This window comes from Podarcis gaigeae, assembly GCF_964106915.1.
Source record: "Podarcis gaigeae genome assembly, chromosome: 7".
Lineage (NCBI taxonomy): Eukaryota > Metazoa > Chordata > Lepidosauria > Squamata > Lacertidae > Podarcis > Podarcis gaigeae.
Window position 1 is genome coordinate 49,031,770 of NC_139683.1, and position 22,461 is coordinate 49,054,230.

The 22,461-nt window shown below is 39.6% G+C and overlaps 1 protein-coding gene across 6 annotated transcripts in view; it reads left to right on the forward strand.

Annotated features, from left to right (window-relative positions):
- The window catches only part of ANKRD12 (ankyrin repeat domain 12), a 49,425-nt gene extending 32,393 nt beyond the window's left edge, over positions 1-17,032 (forward strand). For all 6 annotated transcript variants that reach the window (XM_083746720.1, XM_083746719.1, XM_083746723.1 and 3 more), the window contains 8 exons: positions 79-279; positions 1,335-1,477; positions 4,993-5,140; positions 6,127-10,727; positions 11,754-11,852; positions 12,755-12,898; positions 14,360-14,455; positions 15,588-17,032. In XM_083746720.1, coding sequence (XP_083602846.1) covers positions 79-279; positions 1,335-1,477; positions 4,993-5,140; positions 6,127-10,727; positions 11,754-11,852; positions 12,755-12,898; positions 14,360-14,455; positions 15,588-15,773 — 5,618 coding nt within the window. In that variant the 3' untranslated portion in view covers positions 15,774-17,032. The remainder of the gene's footprint in view (positions 1-78; positions 280-1,334; positions 1,478-4,992; positions 5,141-6,126; positions 10,728-11,753; positions 11,853-12,754; positions 12,899-14,359; positions 14,456-15,587) is intronic.
- Positions 17,033-22,461: the final 5,429 nt, after the last annotated feature.

Below are 22,461 nucleotides of genomic sequence, written 5' to 3' on the forward strand. Positions count from 1 at the left end.
AGGACTTCAGTCAAGCAAATTTTATTCACTATGGCATAATTTTTTTAAGTATTTTTTGTCTTGAATTTTAATTTGTAGATCCCAGTCTAAATCATCCTCTGCAGACAACACCAACACAAAAGAAAACAACAAGCTCTTCATCACGACAAAAAGACAAAGTTAACAAAAGAAACGAACGAGGGGAAACCCCCTTACATACTGCAGCCATTAGAGGCGACATTAAACAAGTTAAAGAGTTAATCAGTCAAGGTGCAAATGTGAATGTAAAAGATTTTGCAGGTAAGTTTGACGAGTAATCAGTTTATATAAGACTCTCTGGTCTCTCTTACAATTAGGATATATGAAATAATGACTCTTGAATAACTTGCTGTTTGTTATTGGTCTATAGAGGAGTTGAAGGTTTTGGCAGAGGAGTTGAAGGTTTTGGCATTACTGTTTTATGTTCAGTGACAGGCACATGCTTCTTTATATGGTAATCGGTGTGGCATGCAAATTTTAATATTCCCTTTGAAGAGCAGCATGTATAATTTCAAAGTGTGAAATGTTTACTCTAGTGTGAGATTTGAGGATTTTTTTTCTATAGCTTCTGGACACCTTCTTTACAAATTTGCTTGTGAGTTTTCCTGATTCATGATGGTAAACTATATTATTTTTTTAGTGTGCCGGTACTTCAGAAGATAGGTTTGTCAATGTCAGTTTGCCACAATAGCTAAAAATGGCACTTCTACTTTCAAAGGAAGTGGCTAAGTTAACATGTAATAAGACAGACTTTCTGGCTTATTATGGTTTACTGTAAATGAGCAGTGTGTTAGCAGACAATTCCTGATCGCTCAGCTTTGCTTTTACCCTGGTGCAAGCAGGATAATTGAACCTGGAATCCTTGGCTTCCCCTTATGTCGAAACAAGGAATTGTGGTTTGTTGCACCTTCACAAAAAAGATCAGCAAATGAACAAGGCACAACTGAAGATTGGCTTCTTAGAAGGTGACAAAGCCAAATCCCTGATTGGGATTTCAAGGGAAACCAAGACTTTACTAGTTTATTCTGCTCACTTGAGGAGAAGAAAAAAGCCAGTGACTGGGCAGTGACTGGAGCTAGTACATGTCAACTCCAATATTTCACAAAACTAAAAACATTGCTGTTTGAATTTTAATTAACCTAACAAACCACATAGCAAAACACTACATTTTAAATGATTGTGCCTGCAGGAATAAAAGAATGATTTCCTATTAAAATTTTAAAAGTGTGTATCAGTCTTTGCAAAACAAATCAAACTGCATTATCTTTGAATTATACACACATACATCCTTCATATTTGGACTTCTTTTGTAATAGGTTGGACACCTCTCCACGAAGCTTGCAATGCTGGCTATTATGATGTTGCTAAGGTCTTAATAGCAGCAGGGGCAGATGTGAATACTCAAGGACTAGATGATGATACTCCACTTCATGATTCTGCAAGTAGCGGACATAGAAAAGTATGTACCATTCATGCAGTAAATAAGCAATCCCCATATAGATATAGTGGTCCAAACTAACTAAACAAAATCTACAGAGGATTTCTAGACACTAACTTGGGGGACTTCCAGCACACCAGTGGAACTGCCACTGCATCCTATACTGGTTCAGTCTAGGAGCAAAAGGAAAAAGGGAGACCTCAAAACATTCAAAAACAGCAGGGAAAACACGTAGTGCCCCAGTGACCCTAGAAAGACCCTCAAACAAGTTATGCTGGCAACACCACCAGTATGCCAGAAATGTGCTGAGGAAGCCAGTGAACTCACAATAATGTGGGCACACCCTGAGTACATATCTTTGCATCACAGCACAATGCGTACAGCACCAGACAGAAATCAGACACATCATGGTGCATTTGTCTCTTCGCTGCCCCCCAAATTTAGCACCAGTTTATAGATTCCAGTAGCACCAGTGCTACAGGGGGAGTCCTAACTGGCTGAAATGGGTTATGTTCAAGGGAAGGAGAGTAGAGCATCTGTTTTGCATGCAGAATGTCTCAGGTTCAGTGTCCAGCGTCTCCAGATGGAACTGGGAATGCTCCCTGTCTGAAGCCTTTGATAGTCACTGCCAGGCTAGTGTAGATAATACTCATCCTGACCATAAGAAAGGTAGGGAACACCCAATCCAATTGGGAAGAGTGCTGCATGGACCCAGAGCCTGGCTCCTGCATGGGTGAGCCAACCAGCTCACCACACCCCCTGCAACTCATATGATCAATCTACCCTCTTCCTCATTTAGCATCCCAGCAGCCCTCATTACCCCGCTCTCCATTTCTCCAACTGAGTGCTTCATTCATCCTGGTGTCAGCAGTTATCCCTGTGCCTGACAAACAAGGGAACCTGAGTGAGCAGAGAGAAAGGGGGCCTCTGCTTGGCAGCAACTGCTTGACAACATGGTAGCAGTTGAAGTGTTTCCTGTGGCATTAACTTTTTGTTAGGAGCACCTGTAGCATCACTGTCTATCATGAAGCTTGCCCAGGTGCAGAAGCCTGCCTGGAACTGGTAGATTATCAACCCCTGTAGAGGAATAGCAGGGAGCATTCTTAGGTGGTGGGCCTCCTTCATGGTTTCCATAGAACAGAGTGTGGGGTGGATCCTGTACCTGTAGAGGAGCAAGCAGCAGAAAATTGGGGAGTGGGGACATAGAGGCAGTGGGTAGCTGCTGGAAAGCATAGACCCTGAACCTGGTTGCATAAAAGGTGTTTGTAAGTTGACAGAGAAGAGTAAATGATGCCACTTGAGTGTTCTGCCAGCGTAAATGCCTCAGCAGGAGTGGGGGAGACTGCATATACTTGCCCTTTGGGGGGTTTCACTAGAACTCTGTATGCAAGGGATGTTACGCTTATGAATGTTTGGCCAGTAATGGCAATGTTTGGGGCAGAATGCCTGGCCTTCATCAACAGAGAGCTCATCTGTAGTGTGGTGGTTAAGAGCAGTGGACTCATAATCTGGTGAACCAGGTTCGATTCCCTGCTCCTCCACATGCAGCTGCTGGGTGACCTTGGGCTAGTCACACTTCTTTGAAGTCTCTCCGCCTCACTCACCTCACAGAGTGTTTGTTGTGGGGAAGGGAAAGGAGATTGTTAGCTGCTTTGAGACTGCTTAGGGTAGTGATGAAGCAGGATATCAAATCCAAACTCTTCTTCTTCATCATCTGCATGTGGGAGGAACGAGTGCTTTCTCTGTGTGTGGAAGACACTGCTTCCTGCTGTTGAGGAGGGAGGTGTAAGAGGTACTAAAGCAAAACAATTCAGATAAGAAATGCTATTCACATATAACAAAGTGGGAGGAAGACATGGGTGACAGTTATAACAGTTACACTTCATAGCATGGCTGCCACCTTCTCTTGCATTTCTGGATGGGCTGCTTTGTCCTGGCAGACCCAGTTGTTGGAGTAGAGTATTGGGTGTTTTGTATCTGGAATCTGAAGCACTTGTAATGTGCAGTGTGCATAGTTTGCATAGTGGTAACACATCTCTAAAGTTCATATTGGTGTTCTGGAGACAAGCAATTTGGTATGATGTTCTTTCTTCCAGTAGTGGTGATCCATGGCATAGTGGGTTATGCTGCCCTCTTGTGCCCCAAACCAAGAAACACAGGCTGTTGACAGTTACTCTCCTCCTCCTCTTGACCAGCCAGTCTCCTGTCTATGCTATGATGCTCTGCTTTCATATCTGGAGGCAGTAATACTTCTGAATACCAGTTGCTGGGAACCACAGAAGGGGAGAGTTCTTTTGTGCTCAGATCCTGCATGAGGGTTTCCCACAGGCATCTGGCCAGCCACTGTGAGAACAGGATGCTGACTAGATGGGCCATTGGCCTAATCCAGCAGGATCTACTTACATTTTATATAGAGAGACTTAAAGAAGACTTATGTGTGAGCTCTGAGATACTGCCCCATATCATGCACTCTGTTTCAGTATTGGGTTCTGAAGTACAATGTTCTGCCATGGTGAGACTGGCAGGGGCAGTCATTGATAAAAGGGTGGCTTAAACAACACACACAACTCCTCAGTGAGACAGCAATTTTTTGCACCAGGTCTAGGGCTGGTATAAAGTTCCAGTATCAACATGAACATGGCAGCAGTCTGGAGGACTACAGAACAATGTGCCTAAGTTATTTAGCCTGCCATTTTTTACCAGCCTGTGACGACAGTTGTAGTCTGCATTTCCATGCTGGTCACAAGAGATGGGAAAATTCCCATCTCTATGGCCATCATGAAAATTCAGGATACCAGCTTCTCAGCAGGCCAGTTTTTATTTTTTAAGTATCTAACAAAGAAGAGATATTGCTGAGGGATGGGTTTCCCTGCACTGAAAAGCAGAAACAAAGCAGACTGGCAGAGGAAGAATGTTGAAATCCATCCCTTCTCCACCAGCCCATTAACTTTTCTCCATAGAATTATGGTGACCTATGGCTACCAAGCAGATAGTTAGGTACAGGGATGGTAAGGAACATGGTGTAATTGTCCTCTACCCTTGATCCACCTCTGTCCTGTTCATGACTCCATCCTGTTCTGGCCATTCCATCAGCATATCTTTGTTGGCAGAGCTGTTCATTCAGCATATTTGGGTATTCTGCCAGCAGCACTGGCATGCCAGTGTCAGATCTTGATTTCTGCCAAATACTATAGCCTCTCAGTCAACAGAACTTAAGGAAAAGATTGCTTTGTAAAATATGTTACAAGAGTTTAATCTCCTGTGTTGCTTAATTTTTTTATCTTTGGCACCAATCCACAGATTTAGAGCAGTCAAAATAAATCAGTGTACTGTTCTGGAGTGTGTTATGTGTGGATTTCAGCACTGCTGTCCTACCCTGATTTACTTACTGGTATATAATGTCATCCATGTATATAGCATTTTACAGAGTGAGATGCTTTAAAAAAAACAGGTGTCTGTTTACAATCTAATCACCTCCCAAGGCCTGTTTTTAATGTTGATTAATGTCTAATAAACTTAAATACCTAATGTTTCAGATTGTGAAATTGCTGCTCCGACATGGCGGAAATCCATTTCAGGCTAATAAACAAGGAGAAAGGCCTGTTGATGTAGCAGATACAGAAGAACTAGGGCGGTTACTGAAAAGAGAAGTTCCTATTTCTGATGATGACGATGGTTGTTCAGGTCAGAAAAAAACCCTTTTAATTGTACTTTTATACTTATACATAAGTGTGTATAGATAATACACAGACTTTCATATTGGTGTGCATATACAGAAAACAGGATCCTTGCAGATAAGTACAGTTATACCTCTCAGTGACCTCCCACTGAGTTTTACGGGACAAAGTAATTTGCAGAGACATGGTTCTGTGAAATTATCTCCTACAACTTTGTCCTCAGCTTAGTTTTGATGAATCATTTTGCTGATTGATCCTCACATTGGACTAAATGGGGCTTACATCTGATTAGATATGCACAGGATTACACTGTTCATCTCTTATGGGCCCCCCATAACAATAGCTGGGCGTGTTTTCGAATAAAGCATATTTATTCCTTCCCTGCACACTTCCAATTAACATTTGGATGTCCTTCACATGGGCCAGGTAGACACAAACTAAAAACTTGCCAAGCCCTTTGGGATTTAAGCAGCAAGTTTTTTGTAGTTTTCCAGGTTTTAAAAATAGAGTTTCATAGAAGACTAATTTTATATATATATATATATATATATATATATATATATATTATATAAAATTATATATTTATATATATATATATATATATATATATATATATAAAATCGCTGCTCTTTGGAAAAGTTATTTTACATATCAAATAAAATGAGCTATTGTAGAGGTATTGTCCACTTTGTAAAAGTGTGTGATTTCCTATATATATTTCAACTGCTATCTACACAGCTTGACAAGAAACCCCAAGAGACAACAGCAACACCTAAACACCCACCCCAAAGCCTTTACTTGTAATGAACTTTTTTGCACTTCTTCACACAGTATGTAGTTAAACTGTGGGATCCAGTGCCAGAAAACATTTAAAAGATGGTTAAAAAGAGATAAAACACATGTAACATACATGTCATTTTAAAAGTAATATTCACTGTCATGAATAGTAAATAAATGAATATATTTGTTGACTCTTTTCATTTTCTTCTCTAGATCTTGAAGAGACACCGTCTGTAAATCCTTCCAGTATAGATGGGACTATGGATTCTGAGACAGAGAAAGAGTCTCTAGACAGCAAGCACATTCCCAATAAGGCATCATTTTCATCTGCTCTTGATGAATATGAGTTTAAAGATGATGATGAAGATGAAGTTAAGAAAATGATTGATGACAGACATATACCTAGGAAAGATCTGAGAAAAGAGGATGAATCTGAAATAGAACAGAGTAACCTATTTCTTAAACAGGAAAAGGTAACATTTCCAAAATCATTTAAAAATAAGAAACAGAAGCCTTCCAGAGTCTTATATTCAAGTTCTGAAAGTTCAGATGAAGACATTCTTCAGGACAAAAAGATAATCTCTTCTCCGTGTTCTGTCACAGAAACTTCAAATTCTGATGCAAAGATTAAAAAAGAATATGCTTTTAGTGAATATAAACAGAAAGGAAAAGTTAAAAGAAAACTAAAAAATCAAAGCAAAAATAAAGAGAACCAACAATTAAAACTTGAAAAAGAGAATTCCAGAGTGCTAAACCTGGGTGCTTCTGTATTAGAATCTTTAGACAAAAGCAGAGAAGAAGAGAATTTTCGAAAATCTTTTAACTCAAAAGAGGATTCTTCTTTGCCCTTACTCCATATTACTGCAGGCAGATCCCCCAAGCACCCATGCGGATTAATGGAAAAGCAGTCAACTCCACTGAAACAAGAAAATGTTAAAACATGTTTATCTCCAGGAGGGTCTGACGTAACATCACAATCTGAATTAGTGCAGTATGATCATAATACAGACTCTGAGTTTGTACTGGAAAGCTCCAGTGGCAAATCCTACAAGCACAAAGACAAAAGTAAACATCAGAAAGAATTTATTTCTGAATTTGGTGAAAAATCCAGTCCTAAACTTAAGGAGGAACAACACAATAGCTCATCCTTTGAAATTTCTGAATGTACCTTGAAAAAAGTAGATAAGGAGGGGAAAGCACTTAAGAAGCATAAACTGAAACATAAAGAAAAGGATAAGCACAAAAAGGAGCAGGATGGAGAAAAGGAAAAGAACAAGCATCGAGAGAGTTCTAAGGAGGCCCAAAGGAATATTGAGTTTGATAGAGAGTTTTGGAAAGAGAACTTTTTTAAAAGTGATGAAGCAGAGGATATATCAAGTTTGGACCATGAATCTCAAACCTCTGAGAGAAAATCTAAGCTGGAAAAAGTTCTGATGAAAGAAGACAAATATGTGAAAGAGAAAAACTTTCAAAAAGATAGAAATTTTAGAGAAGAAAAGGAGAGAGAGAAAAATAAAAAAGAAAATGACAAGGAGGAAAAAGCAAAAGATACAAAGGAAGAAAAAGACATGTTCATTGATAAAGAAACAGAATTGTTTTGTTTAGGTGGTAGGGATTTAGCTACTAATGTATCTTTGGTAGAGAAAGAAACAGACTTTGAGAAACAGGAAAAACCCACAAAGGAACATAGAGAAAAGCTGGAGAAGCGGAATTCTGCTACTGAAAAAGTAGAAAGAAAACATTTAGACAGAGAGAAAAAAATAAAATGTGAACATAAGTCAGAAAAAGAAAGATCAGACCCCATTGAAAATGTAGAAAAGACAAAAGAAAAAGAAAAATCATATTTTCAGCAAACAGAAAAATCTCATAAAGAAAATGACAAATTAAAAAGCATAAATACTATTAAAAAGCTTGATGACAGAGAAAAAATCAAAGAAAAACTTGATAAAAAGCATGACAAAGAAAAAAGTGATAGATACTTGTCAGAATGCAAAGAAAAGCCTGGAATTGAGAGAAAATCCAAGGTTTCTGAAAAGGAAGCTGACTATTCAAAAATTGAAAAGGGTAAAAAAGAAAAGGAAGCTGAGAAAAAAGAAAAACCGAGAGATCGGGATAGTTCAACAGTTGCAACTATAAAGCATGTTCCAGAAGAGAAGAAATGTAGCATTGAGAAAACCTTGTCCTTGAAAGAGAAACCAAAAGATGAATTACTGAAAACTCCAGATGGAAGAGAGAAAGATAAAAAAGATAAAGATATAGATAGATATAAAGAGCGTGACAAACATAAAGATAAAATACAGCCAAACAGCGTACTTAAGCTAAAACCTGAAACTGAAAAGCTTAAGTCAAAACCAGCATCAGCACCTAAAGACAGTCGGCCTAAAGAAAAGAGATTATTGAATGATGATTTGATGCAGACAAGTTTTGAAAGAATGCTTAGTCTTAAAGATCTGGAAATTGAACAATGGCATAGAAAACATAAAGAAAAAATAAAACAGAAAGAAAAAGAAAGATTGAAGAATCGATCCTGTTCAGAACTTAACAAAATAAAAGATAAGGACAAAACAAAACATCCGCTTACTGAATCAAAAACTAAAGAGCTGATTCGTTCAAAAAGCTCTGAGTTATCAGATATTTGTGTGAAGGATAAGCAGCCGAAAGATGCTACAAGTAGTAGATCGCAGTCTGTTGACATAAAGAATTTAGCAGCTGGTGGGAAACTGTCACTGCTACAGGACAACAGCTTAAGTAGATCTCCCAGATCAGAAAGTGAAAAGACAGGGCTAACATCCAGATCAGTGTCCATGCTTTCAGTGGCTAGTTCGGAGGATTCTTGCCATACAACAGTGACTCCTCCAAGACCAATAACTGAATATGATTCAGACTTCATGCTTGAAGGATCTGATTCTCAAATGTCTTTTTCACATTCACCATTTTTACCTAGTGCCAAATCACCTGCTCATCATGAGACTGATAGTTTATCAGAGTTGCCGGAGCGCAATAAAGCACCTTTTCCAAACAGGTTTCCACCAGCTTATGTGAGATCAGCATCTGTTGAGGATGTTAAACTTATTATAAACGAGTGCAGGCCGGTTGTAGAAGTTCGAAGGTGTAGTATGCCATCTGTTGTTTGTGAAAATGCAAAGCAGCCCCGAGTGTCAGAAGAAAATAATCACAGTGCGTTGCTTTCAGTTCAGAGTCATAGTTGCCCTTCTCCTAAACATGAATCACTATGCTGTAATTTGCTGGAGAAGGATTCCCAAAATGGTATGTCAAGCATGCATTCCAGTTCTGCATCATCTCCAACTAGATCTGCTAGCAACAAGCATATTACATCAGATGCAGTTAAAAATGCTACTCTGACAAACCCATCAGGAGAAAGTCATACACCTTTGGAGCAGTGCAGCCAGAATACGACTCCATCAAGTAAACCATGGGATGTACCTTTGGATAGATTTAACTCATTGAGCAGTGAGTGCATCTGTTCAAATTTTCCTGGCTTTGAGCAAGATGCAGCAACTGTCCCAGCCATACACAATTCTGAAAATAAAATCTTGAAAGAACAGAAAAATTCTGAACCTTTTCTTCATCATGCTGAAAACATAGCAAATTTTACATCACCGGAATCTGCAGCTGTTTTCTCTCTCCAGTCTTGTTCGTCTCGGATTCAGCCAATCACAGATGCAGTCTATATGTCAAAGCGTTCTATACCAGATATTAGCAGCCAAGAGTCTCTGTTGGTTGTTAAACACCAACAAAGTGCCATTCAAGCTACCAATTCAATCTTAGATGTAGATACAAACAGTAAAAAGAAGATAGAAAAAACTTTCTTTCCATCAAACAATAAAAAGTCAGATGTGCTAATCACTGTGTATCCTGAAAGCTTCACTAAAGATATTTCACAACATTTTGAAAAGGATTTTATTGCAAATGATCCTCGTTTACACCCTAATGCAAGTTCTGTAGTCAGTAAGCTCATTTATAAGACATCACAAGTGGATGAGCTAGATAGCAGCATGATTGATATTCAGATTGCAAGTGAAAAAGACCATTCTGATTACCTGTATTCATCCCATATGACAAGTAATAAAAATGAAATAGATCTACAGGATCTAAATGGCAGAGCGCTGAAAGGAATTGCTAATGAATATAACAGAAAACTTTTTAATATAGACAGCATGGAAAACAGTTCAATGGAAGAAAACTTGCAACAGTGCCTTTCACCTTGTTTGGAAAGCCATTCACAATTAACTGGACATGAAGTGCATAAGTACAGTGCGAGTGTTAAGTCAGAATTGGAAGAAGCAATAGAAGACCATAAAGGAGAACAGTATGAAGTTCCTCAAAGAATCACAAGGAACAGAGCAAATATGCTTGCTAATCAAAGTAAGCAAAATCTTACTGGTTGTCCTCAGATATCAGAAAGAGATTCTGAATCATCTTCCTCTATAAAAGGAAGGATAAGACTGACTGAGGAAGATGATGCTCAGGCGCATCATCCTCGTAAAAGAAAGCTGTCACGTGTTCCTCAGCCTGTGCAAGTGAATCCCTCATTAATGCAAGCTAAAGAAAAAATTCACCAGTCTCTGGCAGCTATTGTAGACTCTCTCAAACTAGAAGAGATCCAGCCATACAGTTCGGAGAGAGCAAATCCATATTTTGAATATTTGCACATAAGAAAGAAAATAGAAGAAAAGCGTAAATTACTGTGTAGTGTTATTCCTCAAGCGCCTCAGTATTACGATGAATATGTGACCTTCAATGGATCATACCTCTTAGATGGCAACCCTTTGAGCAAGATATGCATTCCAACTGTAAGTAACTGGGTATTTAAGTTTTAATAGAGTGAATTATATACTCTCAGCAATCTCTTAAACTGTTCAGTTCATTCCAGTGTAAGCTAATGGAACCAGATTCCTATTCTGCATAGTAGGAGCATGCTGCAACCATGTTACTTTTTGCTTGATAGTTCTGCATGCTCCTTGCCACCCTCTGTCCCCATCCCATAACAATAGTATATTTTACTTTCTGCATAAACTAAATGAGAAAGGGGATGTTTTTGCGTAAGGAGAATAGCTATGCTGCTGTTTTCTACTTTCTTATTAAATGTAAAACAAATATGTATTTTTGATGCAATCAGCTGATGCCAAAAGGGCCAAGAAAATACTCATGAGTAGCATAGTTTGCTTTCCACATTTTTTACAAGATAACTTTACATTGCCCTTTTGGCTCCAGTGATTATGCAACTGGAAAGTTGCTAGGAGGACTTGTTAGCCAGATTTTTGGAGAAGACAGATAATGCTGTCAAAAGGTGAAGGAGTTTGGAAGCTTCCACTTCTGTTTAAACATTACATCTGAACCTTAAACTGCAGATTAACTGTTATTATGAACTACGGTTTACTCAAGTAAGCCAGCTTCTTAAACTACAATTTGAAATTGGCTTTGTTTTTGTAAACAGTTGTTAAAACTAACTGCAGTTTGTCTGGTTCAGAAGTCAATCTGAAACAGAAACAAGCTTTCAAATTCCTTGCAAGCTGTGCCAGGGAAAAATAGACAAGGCTAACACAGACTTGTCCTATGCCATGGTTTAGCATTACATATGAATGCAGTCCATTGACTTGCATCTGCTTGATGTGCTGCTTTCATATATATAAAGATTCTTCAAACAATGTTTCATGTTAACACAGTAAACTTCATATATTTAATTCCGTATTTGTGATACAAATATGTGCATTCGGTGACATTTTAAGCACCATAATTTTTTCCTCCAGTTGACTACGTTATGGCTCTTGCTTATGTATATGTATATAAATGATATTGCATGAACAATTTTTTCACAGATCACACCACCTCCTTCACTGTCAGATCCACTTAAAGAACTGTTTAGACAACAAGAAGTTGTAAGGATGAAACTTCGTTTGCAGCACAGTATTGAGAGGGTAAGTGCCATAAAATCTTGGCTGATAGTGTTTATTTATTCATTTATTTTCACCCAGTAGACTGATGACTGTATAAAGATGGGCAAGTCTTTTAAAAGTTTTATCGTTTTAAAGAGAAAGGATTAGAATGAAGAAAAACTGTTACATGTTAAGATTTAAGCACAATATGTACCGTACTTTTCGCTCCATTGGACACAGTTTTTCCCCTCCAAAAACTGAGTGGAAATGTGTGTGCGTCCTATGGAGCGAATGCAGGCTTGTGTCAAAGCTGTGCGCAGCCCCTCCAGCAGGGAGAGGCTGCACGGGGCTATGGTTTCTTTAGCCCCGCGCAGCCTCTCCCGGTAGGGAGGGATTGCGCGGGGCTAAAGAGGAAGCCAAAACAGCCAGCGCGATCCATCCCGCTCTCCGGCAAGGAGAGGTTGTGCGCAGCCTGTACGCTGCTCTTTGGGGCTGGGGGGGGGAGATTTTTTTTATTGATTTCCCCACTTAAAAACTAGGTGCGCCCTATGGTCCAGTGCGCCCTATGGTGCGAAAAATACGGTAGATTGTAAAGAAGTTGTTAAAAACTTGCTTCTCCATTCAGAACCTATATATACCTGGGAATTCCTTTAAAGAAAAGGAGAGTTTACACTGTGCTAAGAAATTCATATAAGAAGCCATTCTTACTGGGAAGTTTTGAAAGTTCTACCTAGATTTCTAAGCCAAGTCCCATAGTATTTTCTGTATGAAATCTCTGTAAATGTGCATGTTTATTGGTATGAATTAATAGAGAGAATTAATAGAAATATTACATTTCAAAAATCTTTAAAGTGTACTTCAGAAAAGGAAAAACAATGATCAAATAGTATTTTAATGAAATTTTGTGTTTTAAAACTCTGATTATTATTTTTTTGTTTAACTAGGAAAAGCTTATTGTTTCCAATGAGCAAGAAGTATTGCGTGTCCATTATCGAGCAGCAAGAACTTTAGCTAATCAGACTTTACCATTCAGTGCATGCACAGTACTGCTGGATGCTGAAGTGTATAATGTGCCTATGGACAGCCAGGTAAATTTTTTAAAAGACTGCTTTTAAGGTTTGGTTTGGAAAATAACCCATAGCTGAAGTTACGTTTTCGAAGTAAGTCTAATAAAGTTAACATGAAAACAAGTTTTACCATATTGGCCCAAATATAAGCTGCACTTTTCCCCATTTTCAGACCCTGAAAGGTTAAAGTGTGGCTAATATTTGTGATTTTTTACCATATGCTGCTGAAAGTGGCTGGGAAGCACACGTACTCCCTAGCTGCTTGATGGCGGGAGTGGGGGAAGCAGCATCCGCCTCCCAGTTGGTTGGCAGTGTTCGCTCCCTAGCAGCTTGGTGGTGGGGGGAAGCAGCGCGACCGCCTCCCAGCTGGTTGGTGGGGGGAGTGGCACGCCTGCCTCCCAGCTGGTTGGCGGGGGGGGGAGCATGCGCAGGTCATCCAGCTAGGGAGCACAGGCACCGCCAAAAAGCTGGGAGGGAGGCGCACACCCCCCCAGCTAGGGAGTGCACGCACCACCAACCAGCTGGTAGGTGGGCACCCAGCTCCCCAAGCCGGTGCCGGCGCTCGGCTCTTGAGTGCGCTGTGTGCCCGCCTCCTGGCATTACTGCCCTGAACGGGGGAGGCCAGCACCGGCTTGGGGAGCGGGGCGCCGAGTGTCAGCACCAGCTTGGTGGCCACACCTGCAAATAAGCCTTGAATTTTAAGGGTGTGGGTGCAGCATATATTCGGGCCAATATGGTATTTAAATTTAATTCTAATTTTAAAAGTTGCTGATTCAGACAGCATACTGCTAGAGTTCTTTAAGAATTCACATATGAAATTGTTCGTTGAATTGTCTAAACTTCTAGCAACTTGTTCCTAAAATTATCTTCCTTGCTGGACATTTGGAAGGTACCCATTGTAAAACCAATTTGTTAAAAAGGAATCTGTTGAGGAGAAATTACTCTATTTGGCTAATCTCAGTCCTAATTAAATTAGTGGGAAACATTAGGCTAGAATTCTTATATAGAAGAACTGGATGCTGAAGACAAATTTGTATGGTCTGCAGAGAAGAAAGTTTTTCACTTTTAGCTTTTTAAAAATATTGAAAGAGTTTGTGTAAAGTCTTGTGTAAACAGATTTAATCTGGCTCATGGGAGAATCACTTTTTTCACTCTCCACACTAGGTCAGAAACAGCCTGACTGGAAGAGGCCTTCTGCTAGTGCAGAAACGGCAAACCTGTGGACCTCCAGGTGTAGCTAACTCCCATCAACCTCAGCCAGTATGTCCAGTGGTCAGAGATGGTGGGAGTTGTAGTTCCAACATCTGGTGGGCCACAGGTTCCCCATTCTGCACCTAATGGAGACAAGGTCACATTTGGATCCAAACTACTATTTTTCATCACTCTTAACATTTTAAAAATATGGGTCTACCATTTTTAGCATTGGAATAAATTGCTATATAATTAACATTGTCTATAATTTCTAATACATTTGATTTCCAGACCGATGACAGCAAAACATCAGTTAGAGATCGATTTAATGCACGACAGTTTATGTCATGGTTACAGGACGTGGATGATAAATTCGACAAATTAAAGGTATGTGCTTTTATTGGACCTTTTCCAAAAAAGATCTTTCAGTAGAAAGCTGCAATAAACAATCTAGCACGTGGTCTCCTTCACATTCTTTGTGTCATAGCAAATTCAGGAGAAAATAGATAATACATGTCTTAATTCATTAAGTTGCTCACATGTATGGAATAGAACAACACCTGAGTTCCTGCCTCCATGGGTTTCTCAGTTCAGGGAATTTGCAGGGATCACAAACGTGTCAATTTTATTTGTAGAACTGCCTTAATATTGCACTGAATGAGGAAGCCAGTACTAAGTGAGTAGACTTCATGTATATCAAGGTGTCAGGAGGATATTCTTAGTGTATCCCGTGTATCCATCCAAAAGGGTCGCGTGGGGAACAAAATATGGAGAAGCCCTGAAGTGCACATGGAAGCATTTCCACTCACCTTAAGAATTCTTTTGAAATCATGCCATTGGCATCTATGGAATATATGGTGTATGTCTAGAGGGCTTGGACCCAGAATTAAGTGCATGTAACAAGGTTGGCAGTAGCTGACTTCCCCACCCGACCTACTCTCCACAGCAGTTCTCCCAAAATACCTAGAAATCTTTCAGGGGACTCTGCTAAATGGGATGGGCTGTGAGACAGAGAGATGAGGGTAAAGGGAGGATACCTGAAAATTAGGAGGGGATACTTTTCATGAGCAGATGTCCTGTTCATGGAAGTTGCCTTTTTAATTACACATGCTTAGTACTGGATCTAATTCAGAGTGAACTGCATATGTACAGAGTTGAGAAAAGAAAATGGTGCAGAATGAATATCTTTTTCTAAAGACCCCCTTAAAGCAGGAATAGCCAGCATTTTAAAGCTTTAGGTAGAAGGAGCTGACGCTTTAGCATCTAATTGCTCTAGGGTTGATTTATTAAAAGTGCTAGCATTGTTTTATGGAATATTTAATTGCCTCTAGAATTACAAAAAATAAAAACCCAATTCAAAACATGAATAGGCTCACAAGTATAAGATCAAATCGTCTCAGGGGTTTGATTGGCCTGTTGACTGTCAAATTGGCCATCCCTGTCTTGGAGAATTCAGTATGCGGTTCACATTAAGGTGTACTTGGAATAATTGACTATTCATCTGTTTATTTTGAAATAGACATGTCTCTTGATGAGGCAACAACATGAAGCAGCAGCTTTAAACGCTGTTCAGAGACTGGAATGGCAGCTTAAACTACAAGAACTTGATCCTGCAACTTATAAATCCATCAGCATTTATGAAATTCAGGAATTCTATGTTCCTCTTGTGGATGTTAATGATGACTTTGAATTGACGCCTATATGACTGCTAGCATCTCTTTGCTGTCTGTTACAGCTTAACGTTGTGAAATATATATGTAATTTGTTTAAAAATATAGCACTAATGTGGAATACAGCCTTTTTCAATCTTCCATATATAACATCAAAATGCTTCACAAAATCTCATTCAATGTTGTAAATGTTCATACCATTTATTACAAATGGTATTTATTTTAGATCCTAGGTCCAAAAAGCATCTTCCCAACAGAGCTATTTATGTACAAAAAAAAAAAAAATCTTTCACTGAAGTTTTAACAGCGCTGGCAGCTGTTACAAAAAAATCTGCTGAAAAGCACTTGCTATTTTATGTTCACTTTAATGATTTTTATTAAACTTAAACTCCTACAAAAAACAAAACATCAAGCTGTGGGAAATATTACACGCTTGTGGGAATGTGGGGAGTGAGGGTCTATTCATCTTATATAATTTATAGGTTAACTGTACAGTTTTCTTTTTGGAAAAGATGTAATATTGTTTTCATTTTTTAAAATAACTTATTTTATACATATTGCGCAATTGTAAATAATCTTGTATTTAACGTTCAACCCTGTATAAAAATAGATATTTTAATTGTAAAACTGTTTTGTCTAATGTTTTATTGGACCAAAGTTGTTGTTTCTTATGTGTAGTGTATAGGCAATTTTCTTTTAAAAGGCATGTATTTGATTTAGCTACTTGTTCCATCACCATAACTGTTAAGATTTGAGACTGAGTGGTATTGCATGCTAGCTCAGTTCAGGTTTTTTCCTACTGTGTGGTACCTAAATGATTGCAACATACGGTGCCGATCCACCAAGCACTGCTTCTGTACAGCATCCATTCATTCAGAGGAATTTGCATGAGTGTCCCTTTCAGTGTGGTTGCAGCAGTGCTTAATGGATTACACTTTGACTTCCTAGAGCCATTTGTCTTTTGCTATGCTGCTGTAATGCCATGCCTATGACTTACTATGAAGAGTATTATGTTTAAAATCTTAAAAGATTATAAATCTGCTCTTACATTGTGGTCTCAAAACAAGCCTTTTAGTGTCCTGCTTCTCCCTTACAAATGCCTCTCAATGAAAAATTGTACATTGTCTATTTTAATATTTACCTATTAAAGCATATGTAAATAGTTGTAAATACAATGTTTAATAAATTCTATTGGTCATGCTAACAGATGGTTGAATCCTTGTGATGGTGAAATTTTCATTCTTGAAGTTTTATACACTTTGACAAAAATAAATCTTTGAAAGTTCCATGATAAGATTGTAGTTTTATATTCTGACCAATTCTCCATTTTTTGTGAAGAACTGACTAATAATATAATGTTCTTATTGTACTATTAGAATGACTGCCATTATGATTGGGTATACGTTATGTGGAGGGAGGGATTCTGGATGTGCCTAGGGAGAGGTGGATCCAAATCCTCAGTCACTATGTCTCAGCTTAAGCCTATCTGAGCTCCTGGGGGGAACTCTGTTAAATTGTCCCAGAAGAGTATTATTATTATTTTTTGTTAAATCATTTTAATTAATTTTCCAATAAAAAAACATCCAATTATCATATCAAATTATAATCCAATTAAAATAAAAAACTAAAATAAAAAGACTAAATTATCATCCAGATTATAATTATTAATTTTTCGGGACTTCCCATAGCCTGGACCTTGAAGCATATCTCCAAATCTCAATCCTGCTTCTCCTCGTTGTTTCCATATTTTCCACATCTCGATTTTAACGCTTTAACGCAGAAGAGTATTAAAATACATTGCCCTCTGTGTCCTATCTGTTGGTGATGGTCAGACCACTCCACTATAAGGGAGTTTGCTTGCTCATGCTAAATTTGTCAAAAAGTTTAGTGTTTTATTTTCCCTAGTGTGAATGAATAACAAACACAAAATTAACCTTCCTTTGTAAGGTTAACAAGAACATTGAGAAACCCTAGTGCCTTTGGGTGGGTGGAGGTGAAGAGGGGCAATTTTTGCTGCCTCTGATCTGTCTCCCAAATTGGAGGCTCTTTGCCATCTACTCAAGGGAGGCTCATGAAAACTGTCCATCCCTGTCTGCATAGACTCTTTCATCTACAGAAATGTGTCCCTTAGTCATGCCAAAAGTGTGACTAATGTTTCAAGAGTGTGACACAGAGAATGTTGGAAATCGTTAGATAGATGGATTAAGAACATAAAAAGAGCCTTGTTAAAGTAGATTGAGATCCATCTCACACAGCATCCTGTTTTCAAGTATGGCCAACCAGATCCCTCTGTGAAGCCTTCCTTACTCTTTGTCTCTGGCACTGTCTATTCCAAAGATAGAATAACTCCAAACAAGGACTTCAATTTGGCTATGCTGATTGCTGTTGATAGCTATGTGATGAACTACTATTTCTTGCTATTTTTGTTTTAAACTATTTAATCAAAGTACAGTGGTGCCTCGCAAGACGAAATTAATTCGTTCCGCAAGTCTTTTCGTCTTGCGAGTTTTTCGTCTTGCGAAGCACGGTTTCCCATAGGAATGCATTAAAAATCAATTAATGCGTTCCTATGGAAACCGCCTTCAGACCAGGTCCGGGGACAGTCTGTCCCCCGACCTCTTCTGAAGGCCGGTGGGGGGGCGAAAGTCTTTGCTCCCCCCCCCCGCCTGCCTTCCCGGGACAGCGGAGACTTCTCCGCTGTCCCGGGGCGGTCTTAAAATGCTGGCGGGCGGCAGCGAAACCTTCGCTGCCGTCCCCCAGCTTTTTAAAAGCCCCTGGGACAGCGGAGACTTCCCGGGGCGATTTTAAAATGCTGGCGGGCAGCAGCGCTGCGTTTCTCCGCTCTCCCGGGAAGGCAGGCAGGGGGGACAAAGACTTTTGCCCCCCGCCCGCCTTCAGAAGAGGTCCAGGACCTCTTCTGAAGGCCGGTGGGGGGCGAAAGTCTTTGCTCCCCCCCCCCGCCGCCTGCCTTCACAAGCCATCCGGGATAGCGGGAAGCGCTTCCCTGCTATCCCGGACTGCTTTTAAAATGCTGGCGGTGGGGAGCAAAGCCTTTCGGCCCCCGCCGGCCTTCCTGGACCTCTTCTGAAGGCCGGAGGGGGGGGAAAAGGCTTTGCTCCCCACCGCTAGCATTTAAAAGAGGTCCCCGGAGATTTCCCTATGGGCTTTCTTCTTGTGAAGCAAGCCCATAGGGAAATTCGTTTTGCGAAGCGCCTCCAAAACGGAAAACCCTTTCGTCTAGCGGGTTTTTCGTCTCGCGAGGCCTTCGTCTTGCGGGGCACCACTGTACTTTATAAGCAGTGTAGAAATTGTAGATGGAGCATAACTAAACTAATGTGGTCATTGTGCATTTTTGCTGCATGTAGAGGGGATCTGGTTGTAGCATCCAAGTGTATAAACATGTCAAAATTCATGTATGTGGAATATTCACACAGGAAGCGTGTGATGCTTGTATTAATTCAGACACAGGATGCTTGTATTAATTCAGAAGCTAACCCAGCAGAATAGGCACACAGATTCTTCATTTTCCTGTTGCTGATTAAAATGGGATAAGCACAGAAGCAGCAAAGTGGTACAAAGTTTCCCAGCAGGTTTTTGTGTTTTGGCACATTGTTTGCTCCCAGAGAAATGGTGTTTGGAGTATACATGCCACAGGCAGAACACTAAGCTGGAATTTCGCTAGGAACTTCTGTTTCCCATGGACAGTATTCAACTATAATGTCCTATCAGCACAAGAATTCCTGCTTCCACAACAGGACTTTCCACCTTCTCCCCACACTTTCCCTGAACCTTCCCTATATCTGCTCCATAGAGTTGGGGGGACTCCTAGAACAAATTGGGGGTGAAATGAAGGTAGGAGAGGGAGAAAACATTCTGTGGCACAAGCAGAAATCCTTGCACTTAAAGGATGTTCACATAGTACAACATTGGACACAACTCTACATGTTTATTCACCATGCGGATGTTCTTGACGTTCAGGTTTGAAAAGGATATTGTTGCTGTTTAGAGAGTATGATGGGCCAATAATTGCACACCGCTAGCTCTCTGGTTAAGCACCATATAATATTCTATATAGTTCCTTGGGACATCGCAATAAAGTAAGGAATGTAAACAGTTCCCTGGGGCATCCAACATCAAATTTCAAGAGGCACCATCATGCACATCCGTGTGTGTGTGTGTGCATGCCCCTGTATGCAGGAAATGGATGCCTTTTCCCTCCCTTTCCCTCATAGCTTGGGAGGGAAGGAGTTTAGTGCAGTTGTGCCACCATGCTTAAAATGCACATGTGGAGCTTGGAATCCACAAGAAAATAATAGACACTGCCCCGCCTCTCCTCTCCAGTCACACAAGCAAGTAAAGCAGCATTTGATAAGAAGAGGTTGGGTGGACAAGGCTTTAGTAGCAGCTGGTGAAAGCTATAGTAGAAGCTGCCCAGTCTCAATAATGGAGAAAACCTAGCCAGCAGACGATAAGGATACTGCTACAAAGGACTGTGTGGCAAACTTGTTCAAAGCTACCAGGTATTCTTTTTCTTTTTATATCTCCCCATAGACACCTGTGTGTTTAATACCTTTACGGCAGGCAGAATTCAGCAGCTTCACTTGCTGAATTTTTGCCTCCCATGTTAAAAGAAAGGCCTAGCGCCCACTTATTTATCATTGTACAAATTACTCACTGGTGTTAGATGCACTGAGCTCTAATAGAGACAATTATTTTACATCTAGGGAGCAAATATTGTCGGCCTGTTGCCATTTATTTTTATTTTGTCTTTAGGATATGGTTTTATTTACACATATATACAACCTGAGCATTGGATGGGAGGGGGTTGGTCTGTTCCCATTTACGTATATGAAACTTCTCTGTACATATGCTGCATTGTGTATGTGTAAATATTAATAGGAATGTGAATTGGATTATAACCATTTCTTGTCATGATTCAACAAATGAAGCTTTCACTTATTTTCATGTTGGAAGAAACATCTACAGAATTTTACAGCTGCTATATACATAGGAAATATACTGTGGTGGGGAAAAATGGTGGTAACCTCATCTTCATTTCAAGTTGTGTTCTAGGGTTCCTTTTCCGTCATACTTCTGACACTTTCTTACCTGTCCCAGATGGGATTAAATAATCTACCCACCTCCCAGGGCACATTTATTTTCATGCACCCTCAGTATGACTCATGGGATGCTCTTCCTCTCATTTGCAGAGGGAAGAATTTCCCCCCTCTTATTTTCCTTTTTCTTAAATAGAAAGCCAAAATGTTTTTTCCCAGTGAATCTGTTTCACCCACTAGGACTTCGATCCTGTGAACATTTAGGAGTAAGCCCCACTGAAAATGAGGAAATACTACAAAGGTTGATTGCCTCTTAACATGCTTTAACCAGCCACAAATGAAGTAAGATAATGTGTGAGAAAGCATTGGTTTTGCTCCCTCTTTAAAAGTATGGTTATGGATAAAATGGGAGTTCTTAGAGTTTAATGGTGTTGCAGGGGCTAATCACCTGGGTCTTAGTCTTGCAGTTGGCACGTCATGCTGTGCCATATTATCTCTAAAAATCCACACACTTGATGTCGCTTAATGTTACAGGCTACTTATTGACCATGTTTAACAACTCTCTTGTAGAAAACCCATGAGAAGGCGGCAAATTTCTGTTCCACTCATCCATTATATGCTTATGAGTGAAGTGGGAATTTTAGTCCATGCTAACACTGATGGATAATCCCCATTACAGTAATAGATTTTATGATAGATAAAAGTTATGGTGGTAAACAATTTCTACCTGTAATTTGTAAATTTAATTTGTAATTAATTAATTGTAAATATTGAGGCAGAAATTAAATGACTTTCATATAATCGGATTAACAAAGGTGAGTACTGAATAAGGATTGCATCTCAGTGATAATTTTGAAACCACTGTCCTATACAGAAAGGATTGAAATACTTATGACTATGAATGAATCATGACCAAATCCATTAAATGGCAGGTCTCTTCAACTTTCATACCCTTTCTTTCAACCTTTATTCTCTTCATTAATTTCTAAAACTGGCTGGGAGCTGTACTGTACAACAGAAGACTGGTTGAATGTTGTATGAGCTTACTAATTATAAGAAACAGGGAGGGAGGCTGTTCCTGAAATAACTAGATCCAGATTACAGTGTAGCTGAAAGGGACAGAGATCTCACCATACTGAATTACATAAGAAACCTATGTAGCTTAACATGTTCTTTCCTGTTTGCTAAGATCGGAAATGAGAGGTGTGTTATTGTGTACCTGTTGGCCAAAGAGACTACTGTCTTTTCTGTGCACAATTACTTAGGAATAAGGCACATTGACAGAACTGGAAATTACTTTTGAGCAAGCATGAATAGGACTGCACATAAACTTCTTATTGTGGACCAGTCTATTATTTACATTCATGCCCAGATGGATCCTGAGAAGTTGTTTCTCCTTGAAATGCTAGTAAATGCCCAAATGGGTCGTGAGCTATAGTCTTTCTTAGACATATTACATTTTTTCACTTACTTTGTTCATCTATACCCTGTTTGTCCTTGTTCTTCTGTTTAAGGTGAATTCTGGAATGACCTCGCATTTGGAATCTCTAGTTACTGGTGCCCATTGAAATTTGAAGGGTGGAAGGGAGACCAACAATAGGTAGAGCCAAAGCCAGTGACAGGCAGAGCAAATTCTAATTTTGTTAAAGCGAATTATACCACGGAG